Below are 15,435 nucleotides of genomic sequence, written 5' to 3'. Positions count from 1 at the left end.
TCATAGGCAGTGGCTTCCTTTTTTTCCCATTTCAAAAAATTGTTTTTTCCACCAAAAAGGCTAAATCGGGATAAAGGCGAGGAAGAGGGAAAGGGCTGCAATGTCGATGCCAACGCGTCTGGTGCGCGCACGAGGAGCCCCCCGTTCCCACCCCACCCCCAATATCCTGCAAGAATCCACGACCGCTCCGGGTACGGAGGCGCGCCTCGCTTCGTGGTGGCGCACGCGCGCTTCGCCGCGCCCGGGCGTTGCATGGGCGCCTCGCGTGTGCGCTTTTCTTCCCCGCCCGCTCTGTGCGCGTGCCTGGACGGGCTCGCCAGGTCGGCGATGCCTCTGCGAGAGCCGTAGCGGCGGCAGGCAGGCAGGCAGGCAGACAGACGGGCGGAAGTGTCTGTCAGCAGCAGCGGGCAGCCGAGCCCCGCGGGCTTTGTGCGCTTCCTCCTCCACCTCCTCGCCGTCGCCTCCCTCCCTCCCTCCCGCCCCACGCCCACCACCCTCGCCTCGCCACATCCCGGGAAAGCGGAGCGGGAGGAGGAGGATGGCCGGGCCCCTGGACCGCTTGCCCGGCGCCGTGGAGAAGCTCCCCGGCAGCTAGCGCCCTTGGCCGGCGGGGACGAAGATGCCATTGCGCGCCAGCCGCAGGCCGCCAGGAGCAGCAGCAGCAGCAGCAGGGCGACTGAGCAGCGGATGCAGCGACGCCAAAGCCCGCCGGGCTCCCTCCTCCTCCTCCTTCTCCCGGGCGCCGCTCCTCCATTGAGCATCTGACAGCCCGCAGTAGCGCGAGACGCCGAGGCCGCCGCTTTTGCAGCCGCCGCCGCCGCGCTGCCGAGCCCGGGGCCCGGGCAAGAGCTTCCCGCTGCGCAGTGGGAGCTGGCGGGGAGACGCCGGCCAGAGGCGGCTGCGCACAGCTCGACTGCGGGGAAAATGAGGTGAGTCAGCCGAGCTGCGGCTGCCCCGTCCTTCTTTCTCCTCCTCCTCCTCCTGCTGCTGCTGCTGCTGCTGCGCGCCGAGCGCCCTCCTTCCCTCCCTCCCGGATGCTGCCGGGAGAAGGCGAAGGGAGAGAGGCGCGCTCGGGCAGGCAGGCAGGCAGGGACCCCTCACCTGGCAGCAGGCGGGCAGGTGCAGGCAGCGCCTCGTGAGGAGAAGAACTGGCGGGCTTGGGGCGGAGACGCGCCCCGGCGCCGGGATAGGCTGGGCATGGGGTGCCTGCCTCGCTTCCTCGGGCCTAGCAGCTGCTTTCGTTGGAGCCCCAGCACCTACCTTCCTTCCCCCCCCCCATACCTAGGAGTGGAGGGGAGTTGCCTGTGCCCCTTAACCGCTGCGGTCTGCAGCTCCGAGCAACCTTTCTTTAAAAAAAAACAACAACCCTTTGTGGCAGGTTTGCTGTGGCACAAGGATCAGCTTCCTAAGGGAGGACTTTTCCTCGTCTGTCAGAATTTATGCCTCGGTTGGGTGCCAGGAGATGATCAACTTTTGGGGTGTTTCGTTGTGACAGGCAAACATGGCTTTGCCTCTGGGATCTGCCACATATCCTGCTGATCTCTGTTCTGCTGTGGGAAGCTGGTTTCTGTGGATCAAGCTGCTGTGAAAGACACAAGTGAGCTAGACTCCAGCTGCCTCCCTCACAGTTGGCAACCCTAAAACTGAGATGATGGGATAATATCCAGGGAGGGAGCCTCTGAGCACATGCAGAGTGCCTTGTCCTCAGCACAGAGGCCTGATTCATGTGGTGCATGTCTTTCTGGCTTGCCCACTGCAGGAATTAGCGATGCCATAATTCGCAAAGTGCTGGATGTTGCCCGAGCCGTGCTTGGAGTAGTGCCACTAATCTCAGTGGGTCTACTTTAAGCACGACTAAGTCTGGGTCCAACTTAAAGTCTGGAGGCAGCAGAGAGGCATGTCTTGTTTCTTCAAACGATAGAGGTTTCACACTGTGTTGGAATCATAACCTGCCCTACAAAGTCCAGTCGGTTGTAGGTGGTAAGAACCAGCCACTTGGGCACCTGAGATTAAGGTGTGTGTGTGAGAGAGAGAGAGACGAGGGTGGCACACTTCCAGGTGCGATTCAGCATCAGTGCTTCTCTTGGAAATGTAAGCAGAGCTGTTCTGGCAGTGTGCATCTCCATCCTTCCTCCATTGAAAAAAAACCTAAGCGTCACTGCGCCTCCCAGTCTTTCACCAGAATGGATCCCATGCTGGGTGGGTGGTGTGTTTTAGACACGATTGGCTGTCATTCCTTCAGCCTTTTGACAGATTGCATGCTCTGCATCCTGGCAAGCGGTTGTGGGGTTTTGTTTTTACATCTCATTTCTGCCCCAGCCCTTGTTTCTGCTGTCATGTGCAGCTTCCGCGAATGTAACACAACGCCTTAATTTCTGTGCTGGAAAAAGCAGCAATTTGCTTCTAGGTGCCTGTGCTATGTACTCTTGAGTATCCCCAGGAAAAGAAAAAGCACTGGGGAAAAGTACTCTCTCTCTCTGTGTGTATGTGTGTGTTGTGGCCTTTGTTGCTAAGTGTCCATGTCTCTGCATATGTATATAGATTGCCATCCTAGTCCGCAAATAAATTTGGTGCCTTTCCAAGTAACGCGAGGTCTTCTGCCGAGGTGTATGTGTGTGCATATAGGTGTGCTAGCTCTCCCAATTCATGCAGAGGGAGAGGGAAAGAGCATCAGTATGCCAAATGACTACGTAGTGCATCATGTGGAGAAACACAGAGAAAGGTGCATAGCAACAGAGATGGAGGAAACACGCAACTCCCCTCCATTGGCAAGAATGTGGGTGTGTTCATTCCTTCCGTTGCTGCAGCCTTGCATACCCTGTGCTTGGGTGTGCTTGTGTGTTCAGAGGTTTCTTGCTTTATCTCCATGGTGTGATGTTTGTCTACGTCTTTTATTTGTTTACAGGCGATGTGTTGAATGGGGGGGGGGACCTTAATCTCTCCCCTCCCCTCCCCTTTTTATAAAAAACGTGTGTGTTGGATGGATTCTTGCCCAGTTGATTCTCACTCCTTTCCTTGCCCCTTCCACCTCTGTATTCAGTTCTGCTTTCTGTGCCTGTAGGATGCAGATGTTGGCTAGGCATATATTTGCGGTATCTGCCTCTCTGCGTGTATTTTCTAAGGGAGACAAGGGGAATGGGAGTTCTCTAATAAACACCTCTTGGTTTCTTCTGGGGATGCAGGAAACAAAAACACTCCTGGGATCTTCTTCCTTTATTACAGTGTGGCTGTCTTGGTGTAGTTAGAGATACTGCAGCTTGTGTGATGGGAACACACTCTCCCCCACCCCCCTTTTTTTGCCAGTGACTTTGGAAAAGATCCAGGAACAGAGTTCTGGCTGAGGCTACTGGTTTAGCAGTGCAAATTCTGTGCAGATGGCATAATTGCTCTTGTGTGCGTGGCATTTCATTATTTATATGACAACCAGTTGGGGAGAGATCAGAATAACTTGGGAAGGAAAGAGCCTATCTTTACGTGACCTTTGTCTCTCTGAGATAACTTCTTCTCCCGATTCAGAGGACCACAATAACAGAAGCACTCACATTTACAATGGCTGGGTCATGTTATGCTGAGATAATTATTCAGTGTCAGAGAATTTGGCTTCTTCCTCTTAAGGGCAGGTTATTTATTAGGGAGGAATTGGGCATCCTGGAAAAAATGAGATTGTCTCCCAGTCTTTCACCAGGATAAATTGATAAAATGCTAGTGGGTGATGTTTTGGGGGTTGTTGTCCCCCCCACCCATAATTTACCGTCATTACTTAAACCGATATGGCAGATTATGTCAGGGGTTATAAAAAGCTGCAGACAACACATCAAAATAGCTCACCACCAGCATGGCGCTGTGTGTGCCTGTGCACATTTTGTCTCCTGCTAATCCTTGACACTTCACATGCTGTTTGGTGCGTTTCTCAATGCTCCAGTTTTACCCATGCCTTTTAGGGTTGTGGTCAGTAGAACCCTGTGTTACAGTGAACTAAAAAACGACCAATCTTGATTACAGCCAATTTAAGGATGTTTCTTTGTGCTTGGGACTTGAGGCCTCTTTCTGTTATACATTGTCCTATTTAGTTAAACCATGTTTAAGCTCAGTTCAGACATCACATCAGAGATGTGGTTGAGGAACCTTAATTATGGATTCATGTGTTGTGTGAAATAGACAAACTATGGTTTGTGATTAACTGCAGAACCAGAATTGGAAACCATGGTTTGAAGCGGCTTTGGAAACCATGGTTTGTGCTAACTGGCCTGTTGTTATTTATGAATCGACCAACCGTAGCTCCGGCCACTGTTTTTTCTCCAGAGCCTGTTGCACCTTGGAGAGCAGGATTGGACGTATGAAACAGAGTACAGAGACAGTTGAAAACCAAAGCCAGCAAGCTACTCTGAGCCATATTTTGCCTGCTATGCACTTTAAAGCATGGTTTGGGCTTTTTAGTATGGTTAGTGTGATATCTCTATGGTACTAGGACTTTCCAAATACTGCACAAGTATTTGGGATGGAGGCTTAAAAAGCTACAAGAAAGAGATGGAAATAGCTGGCTTGTGCTCAACCATCATAGCCGCTTCCTGATGACCAAACTGCACTGTTCATCCTCTGTTGTCCAAGTCCATTGTGCCTGCCATAAAAATGTGGTAGAACTTCAGTCAAGCCAGGTCATTCCACTTTTTCTGGTGGGTTCTGCACAAATGGATGTTTTGCACTGAAATTTCCTTGGGATCATTTCCCCTCCAGTTGTCTTCTTGTGAAACTTTAACCAAAACTTGGGTGCAGAGAGGGAGGGAAGTGGACATTGCACAACTAGATGTTCTATCAAATAAGTCGGCGATGTTATGAGCACAGTGAAGAAGAAAGATAATCAATGAGGGTGGGAAGCAAGCAAAATGAGGTGCCAAGTGGGAAGAAGCTTCTTGGGATGGGATTAGCTCTCTGCTGTGTACACACCACAAACAGTTCACTTCTAATCCGGAAGCAAATCTCAAAAGTACACAGGCAGCTAAAAGACCTTAACTTTCTCCAAATTGGAACAGGCTCAAAATAGTTCTGAGGTGGCTCAGGACTTCATGGCTGCCATGACTTTCCTAACATGCCATTGGCCCACATTGGACCTTGTTTTCACAACTGGGCAGGAAGAGGGTGATCCAAAAGTGGGGGAGGGAGTGTTGACACCAGTCCCTTGCCATAGTCAGATGCTGAGATTTAGGTTTTCAGCACCTTTTCTCCTCTGCAGAGTCAGGGGACATGTTAGGATGGTCTGCCCTTAGAGGCTGATGGAGCCAATGGGTTTCCAATGGTTCTGGAGGATTTTCTGGCTGCTATCACTGGTGCTCCTGTTGAAGCTCTGGCTGACTTCTGGAACATCCAAATGGCTAGGGCTGTTGACCCTGTGCCTGAGTGCCTGCTACCGCTTGGCCCTCTGGTATACTCCAGAATTTAGGAAACAAGATGGGAGACGGCTTGAACACAAGTGGAGGAAAACTGCAGTTGAACATTGGTGGGTTCTCATCAAGCAGTGGCAGTAAAGGCATCCAAGAAGGCACAAATTGGGGCTTAGGCCCAGTTTTTGTACAGAAACTGCTTTGATCACCCTGTAGGATGACCTGTATTGGAAAAGAGAAGACAGGGGAAATGCATCCTTGTTCATTCTCCTTGATCTCTGAGCCCTTTATGTCCAAATGCCATTTTCCCTGATGGGCTGTGCATATTTAGTGGAAATATTTTCTTTTTCTTTTAAATACTCTGCTTTTCTTATGGGGTAAAGCGCCATCAGTGTTCAAAACTCTCATCGTTCTAGGCACATTTTGCGACAGGGAATTTCTTTAGTGTGAGCAGTTTCCAAGCTCTGTGCCTAAGATTTCAGATTTAAAACTGCAGAGTGGAAGGAAAGGAGGAGCTTTTTCTGCCTCCCCACTTCCAGCTACTCTCTGAAGACTGGAGAAGAGACCCTCTTAGGAATATTAGGGGGTTGGGCAGGGGAAAGACTAGACCATGTGAAAAATGAACATAATATTTTAGCTGCAGTTCATTCATTTTCAGCTTTGTATTCTTGTTATAAAAAGTGCACCTAGACATTCAATTGTTGTACCCATAATCTAGGTTTAAGGTGCCATTCAGCTCCTAGCTTTCAGATTTCAGCTTCTAACACTGAGGGCCAGGTTATATATGGAAATGTAGTACATTGAAAGGTCCGTTGACTCTGAGTTTAAGCAATGAGTTTGCCTTATTGAACATTGGGGTGCCTCCTGCACTTTTGCACACTACCTGTACTACCCTGGTGTGACCCCTGTCCCACGATTGACTTATTTCATAAGCAGTGCCTGCCCGGGTCAGATTAAGTCCCAACAGGTTGCTGCTTGCCCTGAATCCCAGGCCAGTTGCTTGTCCTCCTCCGCTGTTACAGAATGTCTTGTGCACAGCATCCAGCCCACTGCTAATTTATTTACCTCTGTTCTTGAGCTGCAAGAGCTTTATACACCAAGGCGGTACAGTATTTGGGAAGGGAATGTCCTGCCTGTTTAAATCTGCAGCCAAAGTGTTGCCCTGATCCTCCTGCCTACCAAACGTGGTAGGGCTGCAAATACCCAAGAATTTATGCAAGGTACTTCAAAGCAGTGGTGGTAGTAAATTAAACCGAAAGAAGAGAGAAGCAATGCATGAGCAAATATTGTTTACTGTAGCCAATCCAGAATTGACCAGATTGCAAATGTTCTTGATGCATTTGGCCAATTTAATTGGGCTTTTTTTTGGGGGGGGGACAGGGGACAGAGAGAGAATACCTCTTGGATATACATGCCTGCTTCTAGAAAGCATGCTTGCCAGTACAGAGTTTAGTTCATTCTGCTTTCTCTGTTGTATGCTGCAACAGCATCAAGAACAGACTGTAAACCTAATTCAGCTTGTAAAAAAATCAGAGAGATTGGGGTGTCTTTACATTTCAAGCCTGGTTTAGCTGAATTATGGAGCAATAGTATGCAATCCTGTGGGGTTTACTCTCAGAGAAGTTAGCAACAAACTTGAGTCTCGTTAACTTTTGGTGGGCTAGTTTGCATTTGGGCCTTCATCTGACTTTGTAGAGCTTGAAAACATACAAGAACAGGCATAGACAAACTCGGTCCTCCAGATGTTTTTGGGACTACAACTCCCATCATCCCTGACCACTGGTCCTGTTAGCTAGGGATCATGGGGGTTGTAGTCCCAAAACATCTGGAGGGCCGAGTTTGCCTATGCCTGTACAAGAAGTATTAAATTGGTGCTGATGTAAGTCAGAGGAGACTGATGGATATTACAGCCTAGTTTATGTTACCTTTTCCACATCACAAAACTCCTTCCATGTGCTTGATTGCATAACTACTTTCAATGCCAACACCATCAGCTGTCTTGATGAAGCCACTGGATTATCCTAGCTAGCTACCCACATGACACAAACATCCATATGGAGCGTTATAATCTACCTTATACAGGCCATGACATTTATTCATGTAGCCCAGGAAAGCATTGCGTGTTCTTACTGGCAGTGGCTTTCCAGGTTTTTGCAGACCAAAAGTCTTCCACATCACCAGTTACCTGCTTCCAGGAATTGAATTTGGGATGGTTTGCATTCAAAGCAGGCACTCAGCTACTGAGTTATGGCCCTTCCTCCACTGATACGGCATAGGAGCCATGCATGACTTTGCAGCAGCAACTATATTGCAGAAATATTGTATGATTTGGGCCTGAGAACATTAAAGGTGCAATATTCGGTATTTACCCTTTTGACCTGGGAGGAGAATGTGAGATAATCTCAAAAGTCTTTACTTGATGATATGGGATCAATTGTGCAATTGGTTTTTATACCTGCAAACTGCTTAGAAGCCTGTTTTTGCATTAACTGGCATGTAGCTCCAGGGTTGTGGGAGGTCAAAGACCTGCTTCTATTTCTGCAGCAGGGTCCGTACCTCCAGCCCCCTAGAGCTGCCCAATCAGCATGAAAGGGGAAATGGTTTAGCCTCTGAGAATATGTATCCTCACCCTTTGTGCTGATTGGAGCCAATCAGAGAGTAAGGAGGTGAGTCGGCCACTGTGGATTGGATCCTAGGGTCACTCTGCAGAAAGTGCATGGGAAGAAGTTTGAGGAGGAGTTGTTCTGCATGCTCCAAAGCTAAGCATGTAAGAACGTTGAAAATACATGTTAATTTCAGTTTCAAGAGAATAGTGTGCAAGTTCTGTAACACCATGGAATACCAAGGAGAATAAAAAAGTCACGCCAGATAAAGATATTGGCACACTCCAAATCATTTGTCCGTCTACGTGCACAGAAAACAATAGATCTGAAATCAGTGCTGAGAACTGCATTGGTTTTTGCAATGCATCTCTAATTATTGTCGAATAATCTTAGAAGACTGTAGAATCTTAGAAAGGTGTGTGCTGGGGAGGGATGACTATGGCTAGCAAGACAGGAGCCTGCACTTCTGAATTTGTCATTACGCTACTGGTGGAATGCAAATTATTAATAATATGGAAGAAATGTTTACAAGCTGGGTATAGGTTAATCCTTCTGTGGCTGCCTTCTGATGCATAGTTAGGCACACCTGATTTTTCTCTAGTTGGCAGAATTTAAGGAAGCGTTATTGGGCTTAGGGTTAACAGCCCCTCGATGCCTGTTTAATCAGCCTCATTTGTATTACATTTTCAAACTGGCTGCCCTGCAGAACTAGGTATTAAAATAATAGTAATCATCATCATCAGCAGCAGCAACTATTATAAAAGCTACCATTGAGGGGCAGCATCAAGCTTTTTTTTTTTAAAAAAAAAAAAACCACACCAAAAACCAATGGTTTTTACAGTGATAACACACAAGAGAGAAAGAGTACAAGCAAACAGCATAAGCAGATAAACAATTGCCTCCAAATTTAAAAGCATTGTGATAACAAGGTGGCTGTGTTTGGGTTGTGGAAAGCTGTTCACAGGAAGAAGATTATGCATTTGATCCTTGTAACTGACAGCAGGATCCTTCCCTTTGATCAGAACTGAGCTATACAACTGAAAGCAGTAATGAAGTCAGCTAATGCTGTGGCATTAATACTAGAGATTAAAACACTGGCTTGGCTTTAGCACACAGGGATTTAATGAAAGCCAAGGGAATATTTCCCTTATGTTGCATTTAGACCTGCAGGAGAGCAGGTTTCAGCAGAGGACATCTTCTACAGCTGAGAGCTAGGAAAGGGAAACCATTTTTAAAAAATTTGAGTGTTGTCTTGTCAGTTTTTAACTGGGCACTGAGAAGCATTGAAGGACGCATTTATGTGCTGGGCAACAGTACTGCAGATGCAATTCAGGGCAAGTAAATATAAACTTAAGGGGGGGAACCCACACTGGGGCAAAATGATGATAATAATAAAGCCCCAAAGCACATAATACACTAATGGGCTTTAAATAGGCTTCAGTTTTCCAGGAAAGAGATATGGAAATCCCAGTGCAAAGTTCACTAAAAATATGAAATATGTACTGTGGCAATGTAAACAGTCATTTCAATTTTAGGACTTCTTAAGAAACAGATTGGAAATCAGTAGAACACACATTTTAGAATTAGTACGTTTCTACTCAGAAGTGTGTTCATTATGTTAAATTGCCCTTACACCCTAGTAAATGTGTTTTAGGATTGCAGCCTTTTCATATACAGTTGTACCTTGAAAGTCAAACCCCTTGTGAGTTGAACGTTTTGGCTCCTGAACGCCGCAAACATGGAAGTGAGTGTCCGGTTTGCGAACGTTCTTTGGGACCCGAATGTCTGACGCAGGTTCCACAGCTTCCGATTGGCTGCAGGAGCTTCCTGCAGCCAATCAGAAGTCACACCTTGGTTTCTGAACATTTTGGAAGTCGAACGGACTTCCGGTATGGCTTGTGTTCGACTTCCGAGATATGACTGTGTATGACACTTTAGATCAGCCTTTCTCAACCTTGGGTCCCTGTATGTTGTTGGACTACAACTCCCATCATCCTTAGCTAGCAGGGCAGTGGTCTGGGATGATGGGAGTTGTAGTCTGACAACATCTGGCCCCCCAAAGTTGAGAAATACTGCTTTAGAGAGTACCAAAAGGAAAATGAAAATAACAGTTTAAAACGGTATTATACCACTTTATAGTGCGGATGGGACCTAACTGAACAGGCCAAAGTCCACTCCCTGCTTTAAGGGATGATGTGGGCTCCCTATTACTGTAGTAATGATCAGAAATTTCCCCTCCCACCACTGATCTGATCAGTTAGAATCTAATGTTCCTTCTTTGAATAAAGGTTTGACGAGAATGGTAGGTTAGGCTTGAATTCCTTGTGGGATGATCAAAGGAACTGTGATCAAATTGGAACTCTATTCTACATATGTCACCTACAGAACAGGGAATTTTTGATTACCGGTGCCCTAAATATGACATAATGCATTTGCTGAGAAGGCTCTTGCTGTTGCCTCCGAGCTTTAAGATGGAACATCTGTGGAAGGAAAAGCAACAGCAGAGCAATACAACAGATATACATTATGCGCTTGTTTGTGTCAGTGTACCTGGTGAGTTTTGTTGAATCAATAAGAATACAGAACGAGCACACCAAAGCCCGTAGGGACACGTTTTTAGTAAAGAAGCAATTCACTACAAATGAATGAGAACTGGAGTAGGGAAACTCACTGGTAAATTGTGTTACCTTTGCTTATAAAAATAAATGGCGATGAACACATTTGCTCCAGCTGTTCCTATTCAATATCTTTATTTCATAAATTTCATATACTGCTTGATTGTAAAAAGCCATTTACAAAAGGAATAGAACAATAAAATTATCAGTAAAAACAGTTAAAAACAACATGGGGGGAATCAATCTCACTGATGAACTAAAAACAAATCAAATTCCTGCATTTTGGGGGGTTAGGCTAGATGACCCCTTGGGGACCCCTTCCAAATCTGCAGTTCTGTAATTTCATGATTCTGAAATGCACACCAGCATTCTGCCTACTGGGGCAGGCTTGTCTAAACAAAAAATGGTTTTGACATGCGTCAGAAAGGGTACAGTGAAATTGCCTGCCTGGTGTCAGTAGACAGGGAGTTCCAAAATGTGAATGCCCGCCACGTTCAAAGACTGATTTCTTACAAATGCAGGATGAGAATTATGTGGCACTTGTAACAGTGCCCGTTCCTCAGATGAAAGCGGTTGAGTGGGTGCAGTGGCATAGCGTGGGTTGCCAGTGCCCGGGGCCGCGTGAAGGGGAGTGGGTGGGTTGGAGGGAAACGGAGTACGCATGCGCATTCAATCGCCTGATGGTGTCTGCATCACCCAGGAGATCACAGAGATAAGAAAAGAAGAGTTGTTCCCTTGTCTGGAGAGGTCACTTCCTGGTTCACATGGAGAAGCCGTTTTCAGCAGAGCCCAGCGACGGAAGTGCACAACTGTATTGAGGCAGCACTGGGTGTTGAAATTTCGCACCCCTAACAATTTTGCAACCGCCCCATGGGCCCACGCTATGCCACTGAGTGGCTGTATAAGGAGTAAGGCAATTCTGCTGGTGAAATATACATACTTAGAGTCAAGAGTGGATTTCATGCTCTTTATTCAGCTCATAGTAGTGAGGAATGCCAGTTCCCCCAAAATGCCTGCTTTATATACATTATTTACACAATGGGCCCCACGTGATTGGCTAATTCTGGGATTCTCCTGTAGGCCAATCAGGTTGCTGATTCACTTCCACCTGGAGCTGAATTGGGTGGCTCCTGCAGACCAATCAGACTGCTGCATTCTGGATCCTATTGTTCTAGGACCAATCAGACTGCTGCATTCTGAATCCTATTGTTCTAGGACCAATCAGTCTGCTGCATTTTGGATCCTATTCAACTCAGTACATAACAGCAGGTAAACTGGTCCCAAGTTGTTCAGGGCTTTATCGTAATAGTAGTGCCCTCAGCTTGGCCCAGTGCTAAATTTGCAACCAGTGCAAGTCACTGAGCACAGGTGTTATATGCCGGCAAAGTCTCGCTCCTGTCAGCAATTGTGCTGGAGCATTGTGGGCTAACTGCAGTTTCCGGGTCAAGCACAAGGGAAGCCCCACATAGAACACATTGCAGCAGTCGAAGCTTGGCGTTATCTGCACCATGCTCTAACCAACTCAGCTATCCTCCATTGTGTACACACTGACCGGTGCCTCAGGTGGGTCTTTCCCAACCCTACCTGGCGATGGCAGGTATTCAACCTGGGGCCTTCTGTATGCAAAAGCACTTTCTCTTGCCACATGAGCTACAGCAGACAAAAGGAGTACGGGGCCAGAATTGTGAGAAGATAGGTCAGGCCCTGACTCAAATGGGAATAAATGGAAGCTCTGGTCAGATGCAGATTAGATTCCATCAATACGCACCTGTGGCATTCTGGAAACTGCAGTTGATCCTGAAAATAGTAGCAAGGATGTTAAACAGTATTCACGGACAGATAAGATGTCTTACTAGTACTGGAAGGACTTCACTGGCTACCAGTTTGTTTCCAGTTATAGTCCAGTTTATTATTATTACTGTTAATTTATTAAAGGCCTTCTAAACCACCACCTCAAGGTGATTTACACATAAGATAATTAAACACAGTTAAAAACACAAAAACAACAAATACAATTTTTTTTAGAAACCCTAACGGAAGTGGACACTTCTGGTAAAGACTCATTTATCCACCTGGGACGGGGTTTCCCAAACTTGGGTCTCCATCTGTTTTTGGACTATAACTCCCATCATCCCTAGCTAGCAGGACCCAGTGGTCAGAGATGAAAGGAAATGTAGTCCCAAACTGCATGAGGCTCAAGTTTGGGAAACGCTGAACTGGGGAAAACGTGCTGGAGCAAAGATGTCTTCACTTGTTTCTGGAAAGTGCAGATAATGAGAGCCTCAACAGGAATGCTGTTCCATAGCACATGGGAAGCCACACTAAAAGCCCCGCTCTGAGCTGCTTCTGAGATCCTTGGAACTTGGCAAGCATAGGAGCCAACTCCTAGGGGGTGAGGGTTTCTTTGAACCCCCAATAAAATATTTGACGGGCATTGCCATTCAGATGGTGTGCGTGCACTGCATCATGTGACCTCTCAAGTGTTGGCACTAACCTGTGAAACCCCCAAAGTCTGGGGCTGGCTTACCTGGAGGACCCACCCTGTTATTAAGATTTTGACCAGTGGCTTTGCTGAGGAATGATGTAAAACATAGGTAGGCAAACTAAGGCCCGGGGGCCGGATCCGGCCCAATCGCCTTCTAAATCCAGCCTCCAGACGGTCCAGGAATCAGTGTGTTTTTACATGAGTAGAATGTGTCCTTTTATTGAAAATGCATCTCTGGGTTATTTGTGGGGCATAGAAAATCGTTCACCCCCCCAAAAAAATATAGTATGGCCCCCCACAAGGTCTGAGGGACAGTGGACTGGCCCCCTGCTGAAAAAGTTTTCTGACCCCTGATGTAAAAGAAGACAGAATGATGGCAGCCTAGAAGGAAGCTTTGCTTTAAAAGCGTTTTTTTTTTGTGGGTGGGTGTTTTTTGTTTTTGTTTTTGCTGCATACTCCTGTCCACTTAAGAGGGCAATTCACTTGAACACACACACACACACACACACACACACACACACACGTGTAAAGTTCTTCATTTCTCTGCAGGGCGGGGGCACCGTCTTCCCAGTTTTAAAAATACCAGTAGATCATATATTTCTAAACAGTTAGATTTTTTCACCCCATGAGGCGATGACAGTTTGTAGGGCTTTAAAGGGATGTTGTTTTAAAAAATAAAAATAAATTCCCTCTGTGGAAAGTGGTTCCAGTCTTGGCTGCCTTTGCTGCGAAATATTTTGGCTTCCCAAGACAAAAAAAAAAGGGGGGGGGTTGAAAGCCTCTTCAGTGTTTGTAGAGATCTGATGTCTATAGTTTTCCTAGGATGTCTTTCTACTTATGGTCTGGCAACGGGATCTGAGGAGTCAAAAGCAGACACAGAGTTAAGCTGGAAACTCTGAGTGTCTCGCTTCTAACTTGAAAGTGTGTGTGTGTCGTATGAATTTCTGACGGAAATGTCACCTTAGAGACTCCTTCGCCTGCAAAGGCCACACGCATTCCAAGAGCAGCAAAAAAGTGGTTTTAGGGTTAACACTTGAAGTGCCTGTGCCGTTCTTAGCTGTAGGAGGCTGCCTTAGCCCTTCTAGTTTAGCATTTTAAAATCTTAATAGCTAGAATGTTCAAAAATGAGACTTTGTGTATTGCTTGGAACTCCATATTGTGCACCAGACTGTACAATTGCATGGTAGCTCTACAGAAATGTGGGCTATGATTTGGCAGTATCTCAGTTTCTCTCTCCCCACAACCGCCAGCCACCCCAGTGACTCACATGAATGAATAAAGCAAGGCTTACCCAGTTTCCATGTGGTTTTCTGGGTCTGCCGTTAAAGTACTGGATAATAGAGAACTGGACGGTGAATGTTTGTAACCTTCCAACATCCCCAAAGGCGCACTCCTCCGCCGTCTCCCGAGACACACAGATGCCAACCAACAACGAATGATTATATTGCACGTAATATTATTTATGTGCATCTTTTTTTTAATTGTTGGGGCACAGTTGTGGCAAAAGCAGGAGGGAGAAATATACAGGTTGTATTAAGCAGACCAAAATGCACATCCAGTTGGCACGTTTAAAAACCTAGGCAACCCAAAATGGCGGTGGAGCCTGTTAGCTATCAGCTGGGCACAGTTGATGTTTATGTATTAAGTCATCTTATTTCAGTGTCAACGTGTTTAAAAACCAGCAGAACAAAATATAGACGACATGAAGAAGGGTGGGTGTGGGCAGAGAAACATACATGGTCTTACATTTTCTTGGTATGTCACATTAGCGGTTTGTTTGCGGTGTTGTTCAAGGAGGGTGTGGAGTGCAATGTGCATTTTCATTTTGTTTCATTTCTCCATTCCCTTTTATTACTAGAACCAGCATTTGCTGATCAAGAATTTAGGATCCTTCCTCTTATTATCAGTACAGTGGTACCTCAGGTTACATACGCTTCAGGTTACAGACTCCGCTAACCCAGAAATAGTGCTTCAGGTTAAGAACTTTGCTTCAGGATAAGAACAGAAATCGTGCTCTGGCGGCGCAGCGGCAGCAGGAGGCCCCATTAGCTAAAGTGGTGCTTCAGGTTAAGAACAGTTTCAGGTTAAGTACGGACCTCCGGAACAAATTAAGAATTTAACCTGAGGTACCACTGTATCATTTATTATTTAGTAATTTTGTATACCGCCCTTCGTCCGCAGACCTCGGGGCGGCTCACAATATAAAGCAGACTTAGCTGCTGCTGCTACTGCTGTAGCGATCAATTTCTGCTTCGGATTAATGATCTGATATGGAGGACGGGGCGGGGATGCCGGGACTGTTAACTACGGCCCAGATTTTATTCATTGTCACGGTGTGTGATAAGGTGAAACCT

The 15,435-nt window shown here is 46.5% G+C and overlaps 1 protein-coding gene across 1 annotated transcript in view; it reads left to right on the top strand.

The window, feature by feature from the left end:
* The first annotated feature begins 236 nt into the window (after positions 1-236).
* The window catches only part of EVL (Enah/Vasp-like), a 146,700-nt gene continuing 131,501 nt past the window's right edge, over positions 237-15,435 (top strand). Inside the window, exon 1 of the mRNA XM_053374126.1 lies at positions 237-929. Within this exon, the coding sequence (XP_053230101.1) occupies positions 925-929 (5 nt within the window). The 5' untranslated portion in view covers positions 237-924. The remainder of the gene's footprint in view (positions 930-15,435) is intronic.

Source organism: Podarcis raffonei, chromosome 1, assembly GCF_027172205.1.
Source record: "Podarcis raffonei isolate rPodRaf1 chromosome 1, rPodRaf1.pri, whole genome shotgun sequence".
NCBI classification, from domain to species: domain Eukaryota; kingdom Metazoa; phylum Chordata; class Lepidosauria; order Squamata; family Lacertidae; genus Podarcis; species Podarcis raffonei.
The sequence above is the reverse complement of the archived record's forward strand: the minus strand, read 5'-3'. Positions and strand labels throughout refer to the sequence as shown.